The sequence below is a fragment of the Mesocricetus auratus genome, unplaced genomic scaffold (genome assembly GCF_017639785.1).
Source record: "Mesocricetus auratus isolate SY011 unplaced genomic scaffold, BCM_Maur_2.0 Super-Scaffold_6730, whole genome shotgun sequence".
In the NCBI taxonomy this organism is placed as follows: domain Eukaryota; kingdom Metazoa; phylum Chordata; class Mammalia; order Rodentia; family Cricetidae; genus Mesocricetus; species Mesocricetus auratus.
Window position 1 is genome coordinate 23,563,732 of NW_024429184.1, and position 19,307 is coordinate 23,583,038.

General features: G+C 40.1%; 1 protein-coding gene across 3 annotated transcripts in view; it reads right to left on the reverse strand.

The window, feature by feature from the left end:
• The window catches only part of Rars2 (arginyl-tRNA synthetase 2, mitochondrial), an 86,046-nt gene that overhangs the window by 45,719 nt on the left and 21,020 nt on the right, over positions 1-19,307 (reverse strand). For 2 of the 3 annotated variants that reach the window (XR_005874990.1, XM_040740402.1), the window contains exons 4-15: positions 16,951-17,109; positions 16,260-16,366; positions 14,244-14,339; positions 12,162-12,222; positions 10,342-10,418; positions 7,922-8,046; positions 6,772-6,839; positions 6,584-6,693; positions 6,068-6,163; positions 4,681-4,755; positions 2,296-2,359; positions 1,836-1,907 (exon numbers count right to left, since the gene is read on the reverse strand). Coding sequence is in view for 2 of the 3 variants with exons in the window: in XM_040740402.1 (XP_040596336.1) it covers positions 1,836-1,907; positions 2,296-2,359; positions 4,681-4,755; positions 6,068-6,163; positions 6,584-6,693; positions 6,772-6,839; positions 7,922-8,046; positions 10,342-10,418; positions 12,162-12,222; positions 14,244-14,339; positions 16,260-16,366; positions 16,951-17,109 (1,110 nt within the window). In the remaining variant the exon portion in view is untranslated. Of the gene's footprint in view, positions 1-1,781; positions 1,908-2,295; positions 2,360-4,680; positions 4,756-6,067; positions 6,164-6,583; positions 6,694-6,771; positions 6,840-7,921; positions 8,047-10,341; positions 10,419-12,161; positions 12,223-14,243; positions 14,340-16,259; positions 16,367-16,950; positions 17,110-19,307 lie in introns of those variants that run through there. The other variant, XM_040740410.1, reaches the window with a different exon arrangement.

The following is a 19,307-nucleotide window of genomic DNA, read 5'->3' on the forward strand; positions in this document are numbered from 1 at the left end:
TTGAAAGCCAAAACTCATCTCAAATTATGCTCTAATACTGGCCCACAAAAAAATCTGAATTCTTGCTGTTTAAATGGATATGTTCCTAACTTCACAGTTTGTTACCAGTACATTTCAGCTAAAGGTAAACCAGAGAGAAGTTCTCACTGAGAGAGGTGCCCCTCTCTGCCAATGAGATGCTTGCTTCACATTTCCCCCGGATTTGTTCCAGGAACTAGCTACAATTTAAGTAAAATGGGGCCACCCTTCACCACTTATTTGATGAAAACAGGAGGGTATTTCAGTTATAAGAATAATTTTGGACTGGAGCGATGACTCAGTGCTTAAAAGCTCTGGCTGCAGAGGTCCTGAGTTCAATTCCCAGAAAGCATACGGTGACTCACAACCATCTGTAATAAGATCTGGGGCCCTCTTCTGGCCTGCAGGCAGACATTCTGGCAGAATACTGTATATTAAATAAGCAAAATCTTAAAAAAAAAAAAAAAAAGAATTCTAAAGCCCCTATGTCCCAGTCAGATGATTCCGTGGGCCATTTTGGAGCCTGTAGGGGTCTGACCTAGGTCCTTTGCACATGTGTTGTGGCTTTGGTGTTCTTGTGGGACTCCTCACAGTGGGAGTGGGCTGTCCTGACTCCGCCTGCTTGTGGAACCCTTTTCCTCCTGCTGGGTTGCCTCATCCAGCCTTGACGTGATGTATGTACCCAGCCCCGTTACACCTTGTTATGTTGGGTTTGGTTGACGCTCCTGAGAGGCCTGCTGTTTTCTGAGGGGGTGGGAGGGGTGTGGATTTGGGGAACAGGGAAGATGGGGGACAGAGAATGGAGGGAGTGGAGGTGAGGGAGGGGAAACTGTGGTTGGGATGTATATGAGAAGAATTAAAAAAACATTTTTTTCTGTTAATCTCAGCACTCACAAGGCATATTTCAGAGTTCAAGTCAGGCTGGTCTACATAGCGAGTTCCAGTCCAGCTGGGGCTACACAGACCTTGCCTAATATTACATTAAAAAAAAATAGAGCCAGCAAGATGGCTCAGGGGATAAAGGTGCTTATGTGTATAAATAAGTCTGAGCCTGACACTGTAAGTTTGAGACCTGGAACCCACAATATAAGGAAAGAACTTCTAAAAGTTGTCGTCTACCTTTGAAGTGAACCCCACCCCCACCCCAAACAACAACAAGTTAAAAAAAAAGTTTTTGTTGGGGCCTAAATGTGCAGGCTTCTAACTCTAGCTGAGCGAAGCCAAATTCAAGGCCTGCTTAGGTTAAGAGTTCAAAGTCAACCTGAGCAATTTACATGAGATTCTACTTCAATATAAAAAGTAAAAAGAAAGATACAGACACAGCTTAGTGATAGACCCCTTCCCTAGTGTACACTAGGTTCCAGCCTCAGTTTCTTGTAACACACACAACTATATCACAAGGTTTGAAATTTAAAAAACAAAGCACTCAACTTAGTCTGTTACACTATTGACCATAAGTGAATACACATTTTTTAAGAGTAAAGATGAAATAAGTTAATGTCACTGTATAAAAATATATGTTCTGGTCAGGTAGTGGTGCATGCCTTTAATCCCAGCACTCAGGAGGCAGAGGCAGGTGGATCTCTTTGAGTTTGAGGCCAGCCTGGTCTACAGAATGAGTTCCAGGACAGCCACTGTAATTACTCAGGGAAACCCTATCTGGAAACAACCTTCCCCCTAAACAATTATATATAATTCTTGAATGGAATAATACTTTAAATTCTATTCTGAACAGCAAGCCTTCTGATAACAACTAGAACTTGTTTGATATTAAAAAACATACTTTAATTAAAAATTACATATTACATTCTACATACAGGTGTAATTCCAAGAAGCTTCATTCCATTGGCTAGGACACAACGGATAGCACTGAAAAGATGAAGTCTAGCCTACAAAATGAAGAATAATTAAATGCTATGTTAGCAAGAAGCAAAAAAAAGGTTTTAGAAATAATTCCAATTTAAAGTAGGAGTTCTGCTTGATAGTCCTTTGCATACTGTAGGCAAGGAGAAATGAATCCTAGCATCCCTGACAAAAAGAACACCATAGAAAGGGTGTACAGTGGAGTGCCAGAATTTGTCACTTGAACACCTGATGAAGATACATTTGATGGTCTATTATTTAAACGGATTGCTACAGCCCAATTATATTTATTACCTAAGTCCAAAGTATACTACTGTAGTTAAAAAAGATATTTCAGAAAAGTTCCTAAGACTAATACTTTCTAATATTTCAGCTGCCAAGGGGGTAATATAGAGGGCATTCAATGTAACATACCGCGGCCACATCAGCAGGACTGTCCTTTACTTGGAGTGTTTTATGTGCCTTAGCTGCAAGGTGACTGGAAAAAAGTAAGAGAAATCATAATGAAGACCAATAATAATTTCCTGTTCCATTTAACTTTAAGGAAAAGCCTAGAATCACTAAAGAAGCTATCTGAAGTTATAAAAGTTGAAATAAATGCATTTTTGCTTGTCTGTAATTAAGTAAAACACTAAACTTTTAGTTTTTGAGATTTTTGATTTCACTGTTTTACAGAAGTAGGGCTTGCCTTCTAACAAGTATTTCCTTATGCAGACAACTTTTAAAAGGATAACAAGGTGTACCCTTGTTCCCTATGTCACTTGAGTGGGATACACACACACACACACACACACACACAGGACACTTTCTGAAGTACTTTTTCTGTTAAGGTATAGCTGCAATGGGTTATGAAATACACATAATAATCATTTAATTATTTTAAATCACATTGCACTAGAGTTTTTGGCTTTGCCTTTATATATAAGTAGGAAAACAGAAACCACAACACACTTATTTAAAACTATGGGAGCTGTAGTACTCAGGGACCAGAAACAGGATGATTAAGAGTACCAGGTTAGCCTGGGCTACCCAGTGAGACCCTTTCTCATACTAGAAAAAGTTGCAGTGTTCTCTTATTTCAGGAAATAGTGAATAACAGCGTTTAAATTACCATACATTTCAACCACTATCATTGATTTGCTTCCTAATTCATTTGTTCCCTTAGTTATAATTGATTTTTTCTGTGTGTTTCTCTGCTTAAAACAATATGGACCCAGCTACCCTGAAAACTCTCTAAGTCAAGGCCCGACTCATCAATTCTTAACCGTTTAGCCATTATAGTTGTACTTGCTCACTTCTGGACCTTTCCCCCTTCCCAGCTACTTCCTGATCACCACCTGCTGCTTCCTCCCGAGAAGCCCACTCCCTCAAAGCTGAGCTGGGTGAACAGCATCTCATATGTCCACTTTGGAAATACACGTTATAACTACCCTTGCCCTTGTCAATTCCTATGATTCTACCTTTTAATCACCAAATAAATACAGTGAAATCTCATTGTCAGAGAAGACGTAACAATTCCTATAACTTAAAGGAAAAAGCAAACTTTAGGACAAGGGATTTACTTGTAAGAAACCTCAGGATCAAAGAGAGAAATACAGGGGGCTGGAGAGATGGTTCAGCAGTTAAGAGTGCATGCTGCTCTTCCAGAGGGCCCGAGTTTCATTTCCAGCACTCATGTCAGGCAGAACACTATTGCCTGTAACTCCAACTTCTTTTGAGGATCTGATGGCCTCTGAAGGCAGCAGACACATGTGGCGATACCATTTTTATGAAACTATCTCTTACATTCAAAGAGACTGAACTTTGGCTAGACTTTATAGCTGGGTTAATATACCTGGAGGTCACTTAGAGCCTAGGTGGATACTAGGCATGGATTTAGCCTGTTTAACCTGTTTAACAATTTGACAACCAACCTTTATTTGTCTTGGATTTCCCATATATATATATATATATATATATATATATATATATATATTTAAATTAGAAACAAGGTTGCTTCACATGTCAATTCCAGGTCCCTCTCCCTCCCCTCCTCCCGCGCCCTCCAACCAACCCCCCCAATATCCCCTCATTTCCTCAGGGAGGGTGAGGTCCTCCATGGGGATGTCCATAGTCTGTCATTTCATCCAGAGCAGGGCCTAGACCCTCCCCCAAGAGTTCAGGGTGAGAGTGCATCTCTCATTGTTGGATGGGAGCCCAACGTCCATTTGTATACCTGGGATAAATACTGATCTACTACCCAAGGCTCAATAGATTACCTAGAGATTACTTTTTACAGCCTAAGCTAATGTAAGTTAAGCAATCTTCCATGTCCCTGACCCAGAGAGCACTGTATGTGTGTTTGAAAACAGTAGAAATGACAAAAGCAGCCTTATAAAATAAATATCCACTCTAAAAGCTGAAACAACATATGGATTTTGCTTGATGGTATGTTCACAGAGTTGTTTGCTTTTCTGAGTGCTTCTGGATCAGCTCGAGTCAATAAAGTTTCCTCCTGTGTAAAACTCTGATAAAGGTTTCTTAGTGTCTCTTACTTCTTCCTCATGGGATGTTGTCTCTTCTGTTCAACAGAGAACAAGGCAGGCACATGGGCAGCCTCATATAACAGGTACAGTGACTCAAGCTCCAGACAGATGACAAGGGACAAAAAGAAGCTCTGCCTCACTCTCAGGGGAAGTGTTATGATTGTTTTCTTCAATGTAGTGTCTACCATATTGGAACTCTTAGTTTATCATTACTTTAAATTAGCATTCATGCCTGTAATTGTGCACACATACACACAGTTGAATAAGAAATTACCTTAGTGTTAAAAGGTAACTGACGATGTGCTTGGGTTGGAGGTCCTGAGAGGACTTATAGAGTACCTCGTCGAACCTAAAAGATGACAGGAACAGGCTGGTCATTTGTTATCTGAAGCTGACACCTTAAAATGTTACATACCTTGGGTATTAAGAAAGCATATGGAGCCGGGCGGTGGTGGTGCACGCCTTTAATCCCAGCACTCATGAGGCAGAGGCAGTTGATCTCTGTGAATTTGAGGCCAGCCTATTCTACAGAGATAGTTCCAGTACAGCCAAGGCGACACGGAAAAACCCTGTGGTGGGCAGGGTGGGTTATTAAAAAAGACCTAAATACATTTGATCACTATTATGCATTTTTTCTTTTATATAAATTCTTGATAGCTTTATATCTCTTAGATCTAGTCCTGAGCAAAAACAGAAACAGAACAAAACAAAGCCAAAAAACCTTGCCTATTAAGGCAGTGAGCTCTGATCTCAAGCCTAAGGGGATCAGGGAAGCTTATTTTCTTTCACACATTAGTTTTCTTAGCTGAAGAAAGAACTGCTGGCCACTGTGGGCAATCAAAGAAAACTGCCTCCATAGACACATACCTACGTCTATGTTCTCTGATCTCCCAGAGACCACGGTGTGGTGGTATTAATCAGACAAACGCATAGGAGACTGAGAACTGACTCCACAGACAAACTGGAGGATTCAGTCTGAAACTGCTCAGAGGCAGGGCTTTCCGCAGCAGCCAGTCCTATCACAGCCTCAGAGGATGTTCTTATTCCGGGACCATGCTCACTGCGCTTGACCTCTGTAGGTCTCTGGCTTAGACCATGCACTGCTCCTTTGTGGCAGGGTTTTTTTTTTTTTTTTTTGAGACAGGATTTCTCTATATTGTTTTGGAGGCTGTCTTGGAACTCTGTAGATCAGGCTGGCCTCGAACTCATAGAGATCCTCCTGTCCCTGACTCCTAAGTGCTGGGATTAAAGGCATGTGCCACCAACACCCAGCTATGGCAGTGAATTTTGTGGTAATATTTTTGTTTGTTTGTTTTTTTGGTTTTTACGAGACAGGGTTTCTCTGTATTGTTTTGGAGGCTGTCGGTCCAGCCCGGCCTCGAACTCACAGAGATCCGCCTGCCTCTGCCTCCCGAGTGCTGGGAATAAAGGCATGCGCCACCACCGCCCGGCCTTGTGGTAATATTTTTAAGGCTAGGATTGACCTTGAATATCGGCTTAACCTGTCTTCCCAGTTTGTTCTTAAAAGACAGGTTCCTTTTGGGCTCACCTATGCCTGTCTAGAGGCTGGAGGCAGCCTCTGAACTAATGACTCAAGGAGTCAGCCAAAAATGCTCTCAATTTTGAGTGTCAGATTTGGTAATAACAGAAAAACTTCATACCCGAGAAGATGCTGGAGAATTGAGACAGACTGTGGCTCTTGTAAACAAGCAACGTTGACGTCATTGAGGTAACCACATCCAAAAGTCTCTTCCAAACTGTCACCACAAGTTTAAACAAACGTGAAAGGGTCAGTTTTTGAGGGTCCATACCTTACATGTGATGAACATTAGCTTTGCATATACATTGTTGATCTCCTTAATACAGCCCTGGACACTGACACTTACATTGATATAAACTCTCATTCTCCTCAAATTACTTTTTCAGTGTTTCTTAAAATGTAGGTGACAGGATATTCTCTACCAGAATTATTCTGAGGATGAAGTAAAGCAATATAGAAAAAATTGCTTATAACAGGTGATTGATAAATGCCAGTGATCTGCTGTACTTTTACCCAGTTTTGAATACAACGTTTTGGAAAAGTCCAGAAAACAGGGCCAGCCACTTGTCTTACAACCACACCAGGCAGGTTCCAGCCTGGGGAAGGATAGCCAAGCTTCCCTGAAGCCTCTTCTCACCTATAGAGGCGGGCATGGGTATACTGTAGGAAGACTCCAGTGTCCCCACGACTCTGGAGAACACGGTCCCAGCTGAACTGATAGTCAGATAAGAGCAAACCTCTGAAGTCCTAAAACGAGAGCAAACTATTAACCCTGGGTTTTGTTACACACCAGACAACAAGGTCTCAGAAGGAGTCATAACACACCTGGATGATGATGGCTGCAAGCCCCACCCTCTCTGCAGTCTCCTGCGGGTTCTCCATTTTTTTTGTTGCTGAAATAGATAAAGGCAGTTATTTTCCAATCTGTACCACACTGTTGAGAATGGAATGGAACAGCATGTTAAAAAAAATGTGAAATGTACAATCAAAAAGTAAGATGATAATGGGTACTTCACCTTCCTAATAGTTCTTCCCATATCAAAGTGAAGAGACTTGAACTTACTTGTATACACACACTCACACACACATTCCTTATAAGGAATTAGATAAAGCCCATACTTACTTTCCTAAGGGTGAAGAATAGTTATATGAACATTAATTACTTGGATCATTTACAATGCAAGGACTTGGGCTGGAAGATAGCTGGCAAAGTGCTAGCTCAATGTGGTACTCTGAATGAGAACCCCATAGACTCATATTTGAATTTTTAGTCCCCAGTTGGTGGAACTGCTTGGAAAGGGTTAGGTGTGGCCTTGTTGGAGGAGGTGTGTCACTGAGAGTGGGCTTGGAAGTTTCAACAGCCCATGTCACCCCAGTTAGCTCGCTCTGCCTTTTGCTTGTAGATCAAGATATACGCTCGCAGTTACTGTTCCTGGTCGTGTCTGTCTGCCTGCCTGCTGCCAGATTCTGTACCATGATGGTCTGAACTCCAACCCTCTGGGTCCACCAGCCCCACATTAAATGCTTCCTTTTATATGTCACTTTGGTTATGGTGTCTTATCACAGCAACAGAAAAGCATGACACCTTGAAAGCACAAGAAGCCAAGTACGAAAACCAGAACTTGTTTAAAAAACAAGTGGTAGTTTGTGCTTGTAATCCCAGTGCTAGAGAGGTTTAATGATGAGACAACCTAGCCAGTACATTTTTTTTTTGTAAAAAGTGGGCAACATCTGAGAACTCTTGCCTCAACATGAATGTATGCATATGTGTACTTGTACACACACAGACATATGTAATAATGCAAGCACATCACAGGATGACTGACAATAGGCTGAGAACATTCAAGCTGTCCATGAAAAGAAGACTAAAGTTATATTAATGGACAACTGAACTACATGTCAAATTAATGAAAGCTACTTTTGATCACGCTCAGTGGAATTCCAAGAAAGCATAAAAGTAGCAAAGAGGATTTACTCTTAATGGAAGCCATGTTCTGTAGCATCCTCGATTGAACCTCATTTAAGACATCTTCCAGAAAAGTGACATCCCCTCTTCGAGTCTTCATTCCCTTTACTATTCCAAAAGCTACATGCTGGCACCTGAAATGATAGGCATTTATTAACCACAAGCTAAAAAGGTGCTAATGATGTGAGTATATCTCAGCACCCTTTCAGAAAACAAACTTTTAACCTTAAGAGTTTTAAAAAATTACTAAATAAATAGGATGTAGCCAGGAACGGCATACATGGTAGCAATTCAAGCGTTCGAAAATGGAAGCAGGAAAATTAGGAGTTCAAGGTCATTCTCAGTTACATATACAGTTCAAGGCTAGCTTCTGCAAGGGACCCTATTTCAAACAAAAATTCTCACATTTTTTTATAGTGGAAAAATCCTATTGTGTACAGGTCCATTTTCATTATTTGGTGGACAACCAGAATGATTTCATTTCCTTGGGTTGTGAAAGAGCATCAGTGAACATGGAAATGAAGGTTTCTGTAGTAGGGTACGGAGCCCTTTGGGTAAATACCCAGCCATGGCTTAGCTGAGTCACGTGGCAGCTCCGTACTGATTTCCACAGTGGTTGGACCAGTTTATACTTCCACCAGCACAGCAGTAGATACTTCTCCTTTCTCCACATCTTATTAGCATTTGTATTCTTGATATCAGCACTCCAACTGCAGTGAGATGGAATCTCAAGCAGTTTTCATTTGCATTTCCTTGGTGGCTTATAATATGAATACTTTAAAATATTTATTCACACACACACTTTTTGTTTGATTTATTATTTGTTTTTTTGAGACAGGGTTTTTCTGTGAAATAGTCCTGGTTGTCCTGGAACTCACAGAGATCCACCTGTCTCTGCTGCCTGAGTGCTGGGACTAAAGGCATGTACCACCACCACCTGGCTGTTTGTTTTTTTAAGACATGGTCTCATTATATAGCTCTGGCTAACAACAAACTCAGTGCCAGTGTGGATGCCACTTATGACTTATTAGTCAGGAAAGCTCCTTGAGCCCCTAAAGCAATACGAGCTATTTGGTTTTCCACCAATAGTATAAGATATAATATGCTTCAGTTACAGGACACTGAGAAATCAAGCTGCATCTGGGCTGCAAGTGTCCTCCCTGCTGGCTAGCTTTCACGGTGCCACAAGATGCTATAGGCTGGGAGGAGAGGTTTAAGCAGTAATTTTACTCAGCTGTGGACCTTGCATGCTATATTCTTGGCCTTCCAGACAAGATGTGCCCATTGGTGTAACACTGGCAAACTGTTAGAGGGCTAACTAACTGCTTTCTGGGTGGATTTCAGTCCTACTCCACAGAAGGGAATTCATACTAGATAATGTATACATAGCTAAGGCTTACAGCTTGAATGCTCTTAAGCCTTAATGAAGAAGGTACTAGTGTTGTTTTGATAAGTGGACATATTAAACTCATGAAAGTATCTTCTAAGTGTTGTCAGCTTTGGTCAGAGAAACTTCTTTATCCAGCGGGCAATAGTTAATGCAAAGTCTAACTACAAAGTGACTGCTGAATGCTGAGCCCTAAATGGGACACCTAAATCCCCGACCCCATCCAAGGTTCAGGAAACATTGTGGAAGAGGTGTTGGAAAGAATGTAAGAGTCGGTGGAAGTTGGAAAGTGTTGTCGAATGATGTCTTCAACGTATGGCAGGGACAGTACATTAACAGACTGTGAACCTGCCCAAGACTGGCACACACAGAGAACATTCTCTCACAGAGTGGGTTGGAGCTCATGAGGTTATACCCCTCCCTGACAACATAAAGGCAGTTAATAGTTGCTAATGAAGGGAGAGACATTTTTGTCCATACTGTTGCCCCAAGAAAGTCATCCATGCTTCTATCAATAACACTACCCACATTCTTTAAGCAACCTTAATAAATCACTGGCCCATAAGCAAATCAATCAATCAATCAATCAATCAATCACTTAGTGGAAAGGGGGACTCAGTAGGAAGGGGATCTATGGGAGTAGAAGAAGAGGGGAACAGTGTGAATATGGTAAAAATGCAACATACATATGTATTAAGATATCATTATGTATAACTAAAATATGGTGAATAAAAAAACAAAAAATAAGATGTATTTTTTTCAATTCACTAAAGTTTCACTTTACTGAGATAACCATTAGCTTGTAATGAAATTACTGGTTGTCTTTCTGAGGAAGAGGAAATGGATATTAATAATTAAAAACCAAAACACTGACAGTAGACATCTTATAAATACATATATCAGGACATAAATCAATCTGTCTTTTCATACTAACACCCTGAAAAGAGAATTGAACATCAATTAATGTAGTTATGTTCTGAGGCTTGGCTGACATAAGGTGTTAGTGATCTTATCAGGCAACAAAGGACAACATGAATCCTACCTTTCTGCCCATTCATATCCCATGATCTTCAGTATTTGGAACACTTGCTGAAAATGCCGTTTTTGCCCTTTGTCTGCCTTGGGGAAATTTTTTGGAATTTAAATAAAACAAAACAAAGACAAGTTAATAAATAAAAATAGGCTGGTCCTAAATAAAATTCATATTAGAGTTTTACTAGACTAAAGTATTGTCAATGTTTTAAATAAACATACTAGGGGCTGGAGAATGGCTCAGTGATTAAGGGTATTTACCAGCTGCTCTTGCAGAGGACCCAAGTTTGGTTCCCGGCATCCACATTGGGCCGTTTACAACCCCAGCTCCAGGGGATCTGATGCCCTCTGCTGGTTTGTGGGTACCTATGCACACATGCACCTCACATACACACATTCATTCCTCTCTCTCACACACATAAATAAAAATTAAGATAAATCTTAAAACCACAGGAGGCTGGAATACCAGTCAGCTTTAATAAACGGATCAAACTACTGAAACAATGGTTGGGATGGATCTCAGAGGCAACCACTAAACTGGGAGAAAAAATGGTCTCAGAAAGTTAGTTACATATGATGCCATTTACCCACCACTCTAAAGTGACAACATCTGTAATGAAGATCAAGGCTCGGGCAGGAGAGAACTGTGATTAAGTGGTGAAGCATCAGGGAGTCTGTTCTGAATGTGGTGGTGGCTACAGATTTCCACATAGGATACAGTTCCACAAAACCGGCCTATACCGGATGCACAGAAAATCTGATGAGATTAGAATGTGCCTACAAATGTCGATCTGATTTTGACAAAGTACTTCATGTGTCTGTAGATGGGAGTGGTTGACAGGTCTGAAATTTCTTGTCTTAAGGTATTACAAGATTTTAAAAGTTCTTTTGCTTTCTTTGCTTTTTGAGACACGGATTCTCTGTGTAGTCCGGCTGTCCTGGAACTCACTCTGTAGACCAGGCTGGCCGGAAACTCAGAGATGCGCCTGCCTCTGCCCCAGAGTGCTGGGGTTAAAAGAGTGTGCCACTACTGTCCTGAAAGGTCTTTTTAAAAATTCCAGCATTTTACTTTTTATACAACTAACACTTACATAATACAATGAGTTGATTTGGTTTAAATTTTATTTAAAAATTTAAAAAGATATATCTACTTTATGTGTACGAATGTTCTGTATGCATGTATGTTTGGGTATCACATGTGGGTGCCTGCTGTTTTTCCATTCCCTTTATGTAATTTTAAACAAAAGGGAAAATTTTCAGGTTACAAACTCTTATCCCAAAACAAATTAAAAAATATTCTTTTGAAATTTATCACTAGGACGAATGCAACTGCCATACAGTAACTTGTATATAGTAATTTCATATAACCAAGCATCTTCTTGATTTTGGTAATTTGTTTTCACTATGAAGCGATGTAAACTTTTGATTTTTGAGTTTTTTTTAAATAAATTTAAAAGAAGTCACCATCTTAATTAACTTAGTATTTAACTATTTTCCATAGTTACAAAATTGTTTTTGCCACATTTCCCACCATGACTTCCCTTTTCTTTTGGCTGGTGTGGCTTGCACAGGCATTCATGTCATGATTCACTGTGGAGTTTGGAGGACAATCATGTAGCGCTGACTCTCTCCTTCCATCATTACGTGGGTCTAGTGCTGACTCTCTCCTTCCATCATTACGTGGGTCTTAGGACTCAACTGATATCAGTCTTACAAGGCAAGCACCTTAGCCACTGAACCATCTTTGCGGCCCTGGTTTCCTATTTCTGTGACTTTCTAGTTTCCATGAGGTAGGGTTCATAACCTTTTGTTTTTATTGTGATTACTTACCACGTAAATCATTGAATCAAAATTGTACTTGTCCATGCGATCTATAGCAGCTGCAAGATCCCTAAAAAAATGGAGGGGTTATAATTAGTTTTACATACTTGGTAACAAGGAGACAATTCTATTTAAAAACTGTATTATTCTATAGCTTAGAGAATATGAATCATTCTTGTAGAGTCCCAATACACTTTGATAAGAAGTAGTAACAAAATTAGGTTTGGAAAAAAACCCCAAAACAACAATGCCCTGGAAAGTATAATTAAAAAAACAACTAAAAATAAATAAAAGCTGTAAAGCAAATAATAATTAAAAGGTATTTTATAGTGTTCTATAATTAACTAAGCCTTTACTGAAAAGAACCATCTAGTTGTTACTTTTCTACAGTATATTTTCTAGAAGAACGGAATTATAATATAGATGACAAAAAGCCAAAGAAGTACTTTCTCCTGCCCTAGTCTGTATCAGCAAAAACTTTCAAGCTCTTGGATCACTCAAAAGCAGTAACTTCTATTGCATTTAAAAAAGCTCTTATATCTTTGGATTGCTCAGTGGCTAAGAGCACACATACTATTCTTACAGAGGACCCAGTGCAGTTCCTGACACATAAAAGTGGATTAAAACTTCCTACAAACTCTTCTACACCCCAGGGACCTGAACTCACATGTACACATTCCCACAAACAGATACACACACACACACACACACACACACACACACACACACTAAAAAGCAACATCAAAGGTTATTAAAATATTGAAGTTAAAATACTGAGAAGACTTACACATTTTTTTTTAACATCCTTTGAAGTGTTATAAATGATCAAAGTATCACTTTTGTCCATCTTATGATCTGGGCACTGCATGGTATATGTATTCACACTTGAGTAAAAAAAATATTTATTCTTTCATTTTAAGCCAGGACCTCACTAAGTAGCAATGGTTGAACTATAACTCTCTGTGTAGGCAAGGTGGTTCTTGAACTCAAGGAGAACTTCCTGCATCTGCCTCCTGAGTGCTGGAATTAAAGGCACTCGCCACCACACCTTCCTAACATGGAACTTCTATTTTAGCAGGAAAACTTTGCACAGTGGTACAGGACTTGGTTTCTTTAATTTGCTTAGCAATAATTAGTTGCCACAATGAAATTTTCTAATATATATGTACACACATACACACACCTCTCTTAAGACACTCCATTTTTTTCTCTCATTACCCTAATTGCAAGGAATTGATGAAGAGAAATACTAAAATAGAAAGAGATGAGTTCTCTAAGGGACTTTAAGAAAATTACTTGGTTGTCTCAAGTCATTTAATGATGGTATTCAATAGCAAAAATGCCATTATGTTATAAATTTACTTTGGGCAAAGCTGTTGGCTCAGCGAGTAGAACAGGGCTTGTCTAACACACGCATACTCTTGGATTTAATTCCTAGTGCCACAGTGGCAACAAACCAATGTATATACTGGTTTATAACCTACTTAAAACTCAGGTCTGGGGACACTGGGACCTTCCGCCGGAAGTGTTTAGTTATGGCTGTTTCATTGTTCTGCCTTGTCTTCCCATTGGCTTTATTCTACAAATCGTGTGTGCTTAGTAAGTGAAACTCTCCTATATAAACAATGAGTGCTCACTTCCACATGGTGAAGAGTGGAGAAGCCCACTTCCTAATGTTCACAATATGAGGTTTGGCATTTACATGTATGTAAAATGGTCTTTAATGTGTAAGGTCACCATTGTCCCTTAACTTGGTCATTTTTTAGAGTATATTTACTGGCAATATGTATTTACAAAAACACTTAATATATGATTATGAAAGACCACAGACAGAATGATATGCTCTGTTGTGAATAGCTTATGATAGTCAATAAATTTTAATATAGAGTCCCGCTCTTCTGATATTAAATCTTTCTAGAAATTGCAACAAAAACCCATCAAATATTCTTAAAATATGCAAATCAATTTGTAGTTTGCAACTAGGATTTTTAAAAAGCAGTTTGGAAGATGAGATGACTACCCGGCATTAACCTTGGGACAAAGAGTATGACCTCTCCCATTGCAGTGTTCACCTTCACAGACACTACAAACCTGGTTGCATAGAGAGAAGTTCCATCACTTCGCTTCACAGTGCAGATAGAGGAGAGGTCACCCGTCTCAGAGAGATCTACTACAACATTTCCTGTTCTAGAAAACACAAAAGAGAAACCCTAGATCAACATAATCATTCTGCTTTGAAGGTAGAATATCTACAGCATTCTTGGCAAACCACAAGTTATTTTTATTGCTCATGGAACAGTAAGTAGTATCAGTTCAAGCTATCTATAAACAACAATCGTCAAAACCAATAAGTTAGCTGATGTGGTGAAAACTAAAACTACAATGATAGCTCCTCATTTGAGTTAGAATGCCTTTTTTTTTTTTTTTTTTTTTTTTTTTGGTTTTTCGAGACAGGGTTTCTCTGTGGCTTTGGAGGCTGTCCTGGAACTTGCTCTTGTAGACCAGGCTGGCCTCGAACTCACAGAGATCCGCCTGCCTCTGCCTCCCAAGTGCTGGGATTAAAGGCGTGAGCCACCAACACCTGGCTAGTTAGAATGCCTTTTAAATAAATAAACAAAAAACAAAACAAAACAAAGGAATAGCAAATATTCACAAAGATGTGGAGAAATGGCATCCTTATGTACCATCAGTAGGAATGTAAGTTAGTATAGTCATTACAGAAAGTAGTAAAGAGGTCCTTGAAAAACACTAAAATAAAGAATTACTCTTTAATCCAGCAATTCTATTTCTGGATATGTATTCAAAGGAATTAAGATATTTGTGTTGAAAAGATATCACACTGCCTTGCCCATTGTAGCATTATCTACAATAGTTAAGACATGAAACCAACCTCAGTGTCCATCTGCTCATAGATATTAAAGACGTGACATACTCATAATGTGAAATACTATTCCTCAGGCCTTAAAAAATGAAATGGCGTTTGTGACAACACATATGAACCGGGAGAACATTTTTCTCAAAGAAGTAAGAAAGGCACAAAAGAAAACTAAAATTTCATGACATCACAAATGGAATTCAGAAGGAGAATGTTACCACAGGTAGGAGGGGGAGATGTTAGTTAACAGGTATAAAGCTGCAGTTGGAAAGAACAAGTATGTTCTAGAAATCTATCGTACCAGATGGCAACAATTAGTTATAATTTAATGTTCATATCACAGTTAACTATATGAGGAGATATGCACATAGTTAATTCTCACCACAGCTAAGTGTACTAATGAGCTTGATTTGGACATTCCATAGTGAGAATATGCATCAAAACATCGAGATACAATAACAAGAAAATGCAAAATTTGCTTTGTCAACTTTCTCAAAATGGAAAGAAACCCACATGTCAATAGGGATGTACTACCACCATCATCTCTGACTTTATACTTATTTTCATATGGTGACTTAAATATTTTTTGGAACTGGTAGCTATTTTTTTTAAACCTAAAAGTTGAAGTTAAGCCACAAAAACATGTTCTGTTTCCTGTTTTCAAATTACGAATTTATGTAACCAGAGGCAGGCCACATTATTTTTATACTTCAGTTCCCTCCTATGAACAGGTGCCATCCTTTCTCCTATGAATATAAGACTTTGGCTATGATAACGATATATGGTATATGAAAAAGCATCTCATTACTTCATGTATAGTTCAGACCAGCCTTGAAGTCAAGAATCTCCTGCCTCAGCCTACTGCATGAAGAAATTACAGGTAAGTTTTCCCACCCACAGTTTGGGAAAGTACTTCTTTTTGAATACATAGTCTCACTATGTGGCCCTGTCTATCACAGAACTCACAGATAACCTCCGACCTCTGCTTCCCAAGTGCTGAGATTAAAGGTTTGTACCACTACACCTGGCAAGAAACCACACATAACCTGACTAATGCGCAGTAACCTGGGCTGGGTGTGGCAGCGCACGCCTTTAATCCCAGCACTTGAGAGGCAGAGGCAGGGGATCTCTGCATTTCAAGCCAGCTTCCTGTACAGGTCTAGGCTAGCCATGACTACACAGGGAGTCACAATCTTCAAGAAAGAAAAGAAAGAATAGTAACTCGATCGTACGCTGTTTCCTGTAGAAGTCCTTTGCTGTCCAGCAACTTTAAGACGTCTCGAGATTTTTCACGATAAAATGATTCTCCTGAATATTCATCAAAGTGTATTCCAAGGCGCTAAGAAGATTCATAAATATGGGGAAAATGCTGGTTACTTTTCACATGAAGTCAAAATTAAAGATGTCTTACCACCCACCACGAAGATGGGAAAATAGAGCTTCCACTTCCTAATGACTCAAAGCACCGCTGGCCACGTCCTCAGTGTGTACCTGCAGTTTGCCATGCAGCCACATGCTGCAGCCATGGCTTTAGAATCTAGAGGGCACTGGACATTTACTGTGACAGTTCCTTGTAAGACCAGCAGTCTGCACCGCCCTGTGCAGCCCTGGGAAAAGGCACCCATCATGCTCCAATCTAGCCCTCTTAGCTCTCCCTTCATAAGCTCTTCGCCTTGCTCACTGACTCCCACTACAGAATCTCCTTTACCACCATCTGATACTATCTCACAAATTATGTTTCTCAAGAGAGTAAGGACTAGAGCAGTGTTAACCTAGCACTGCTTTGAGTTATTCTGTATTTTAGGTCTCTCCGCAAAGAACACCATTTGACTGAATTTTCAACTAAACTAACGCTCTACTCTTAAAGAAGAGCTTAAGCAGCAGGCAGTTCACAGCACAGGGAACACAGAGATTCTGGGTTACCTTGTAAATCTGAATGTACTCTTCAATGCTCAAGTCCCGAAATCTCTGCCACAGCGAAAGGGCCTGCGTGTCACCCAGTTCTAGGCGGCAGAAGAATTCGTGTGCCAATTTTGCAATATTTTTATCATCTGTAGCTTCTTTATTAACTTGTACATAAACCTAAAAGTACATTAAATACGTCATTATACACTGTTACCTCCATACACAATCCTGTGAGTCCCCATGGAAAGTTAACTGAGCAGCCACATAGCAAAGTGACTTCCTTTTCTTCTTTGGTGTCTTTGTTAAAATGGCAATGTAACCTTTTGAAAATTCATTGAGAAAGGCCAATCAAAGTAAAACAGCAAATAAAGGATAAACAGAAGATTTAAGAGATATTTAAAAAGTATGTCTTACTGTTTGTTCTTTGACAGTTTCATATGTCACACACATTCCAGTTACGCTTCCCCTCTCATCCCTCTCCCCATTCTCAACCTCCAATGCTATCTAGTTTATCCCTTTGCTAGAGTCATGCTTTTGTGACGTGTTTAGTTTAAACTCGGCCATCTGTGTGACCACTGGATTGGATTACCAAGCTCCAGTGGTCAACAGCAGGCACACAACAGAGGGCGATGACTCCCTGATCCCTGAATCTATCAGCAAATAGCTAGCAGAGAGGGGCGGGGACTCTGAGCCTTTCCTTCACTACACCTGACCACTCCCCGCCCATCCTTTCCTTCACTACACCTGACCACTCCCCGCCCATCCTTTCCTTCACTACACCTGACCACTCCCCGCCCATCCTTTCCTTCACTACACCTGACCACTCCCCGCCCATCCTTTCCTTCACTACACCTGACCACTCCCCGCCCATCCTTTCCACTACACCTGACCACTCCCCAGCCCATCCTTTTCACTACACCTGACCACTCCCCAGCCCATCCTTTTCAGCTACACCTGACCACTCCCTGCCCATCCTTTTCACTACACCTGACTACTCCCAGCCCATCCTTTTCACTACACCTGACCACTCCCCAGCCCATCCTTTTCAGCTACACCTGACCACTCCCCAGCCCATCCTTTTCAGCTACACCTGACTACTCCCCAGCCCATCCTTTCCAGGAGCCATTTATAATGAAAAAATGAAAGACTATTCTCTTAATCTATCACAGACTAGCAAAACAGGTGACTACTGCAAACAGAGTAAGTTTAGAAAGCTTAACCACACTCCACCTTGGTGCTTAAGCATGATTCGGGACAGGCATTTCACTGTCCAATTTGGCTGGTTTAGGTCTGTATTAAACTGGAAAGGTATGGGGTTAGTGATTTACTAAGGGCTCACTTTTTTTTCTTTTTTCTTTTTGGTTTTTCGAGACAGGGTTTCTCTGTATTGTTTTGGAGGCTGTCCTGGAACTCACTCTGTAGAGCAGGCTGGCCTCCAACTCACAGAGATCCGCCTGCCTCTGCCTCCGAGTGCCTGCCCCTGCCTTCCCTAGTGCTGGGATTAAAGGCATTCGCCACCAATGTCCAGCGAAGGGCTCACTTCTAATGCAGTCTTTAATCAGTTTTCAATATCCACAATATACTATTAATACATGATAATAAAATATTAAGAGTATAGTTCAATTAGGATTGAAGTTATATATATAGACTAGACAGACTTTACCTAGAAACTGTAACTCACTTCCAGATTGAAATATGAATGACACCGGAAGATTATTAAACTGAAGTAATATAAAGGCTATAAAAATTAGTAAAAAACCTACAAAACAATGAGGCTTCATAACTTTTACAGTATTAAAACATCATGGCAAACGGTGGGGGGTTACAATGTTAGTCCCAAAACTCAAAAGTAGGCAGATATATATGAAGAAATACTGCTAAATAGAGGTTTAAATGATCTACTTTTCCCTCCAGATCACAGGAATAGACAAATATATCCATAATGGTCTGAAATTCTCACTTTGAGTCACACACATCTTGTGTATACACATTATGTGGTTCAAAGCATCTCTGCTCCACCAGAGGCCCTGTGTTCAGTTCCTAGCACCCACATGAGTAACAACTCTAGCTTACAAGGAGTCTGATGCCTCTGAGGGCACCTGCACTCCTGTGGACATATCCACACACATATACACAGAACTAAAAATAATACACATAAAAAGAAGAAAGTAAGTGTGGTGCAGGCATAAGCTCTACAAAAAATAGAGAATGCAACTTTACTCCATAGCTACTTTCAAGGGAAAAACCAAGAGGAAAAGGGAAATGACGAACGCCCGCTCTGACTTCTTTGATTAGGCATGTAGAACATTATTTTGGTGAGTATTCTTCTTTACAGAGACAGGCCATCTGTAGTATGGTCCCCTGTATGTCACTAG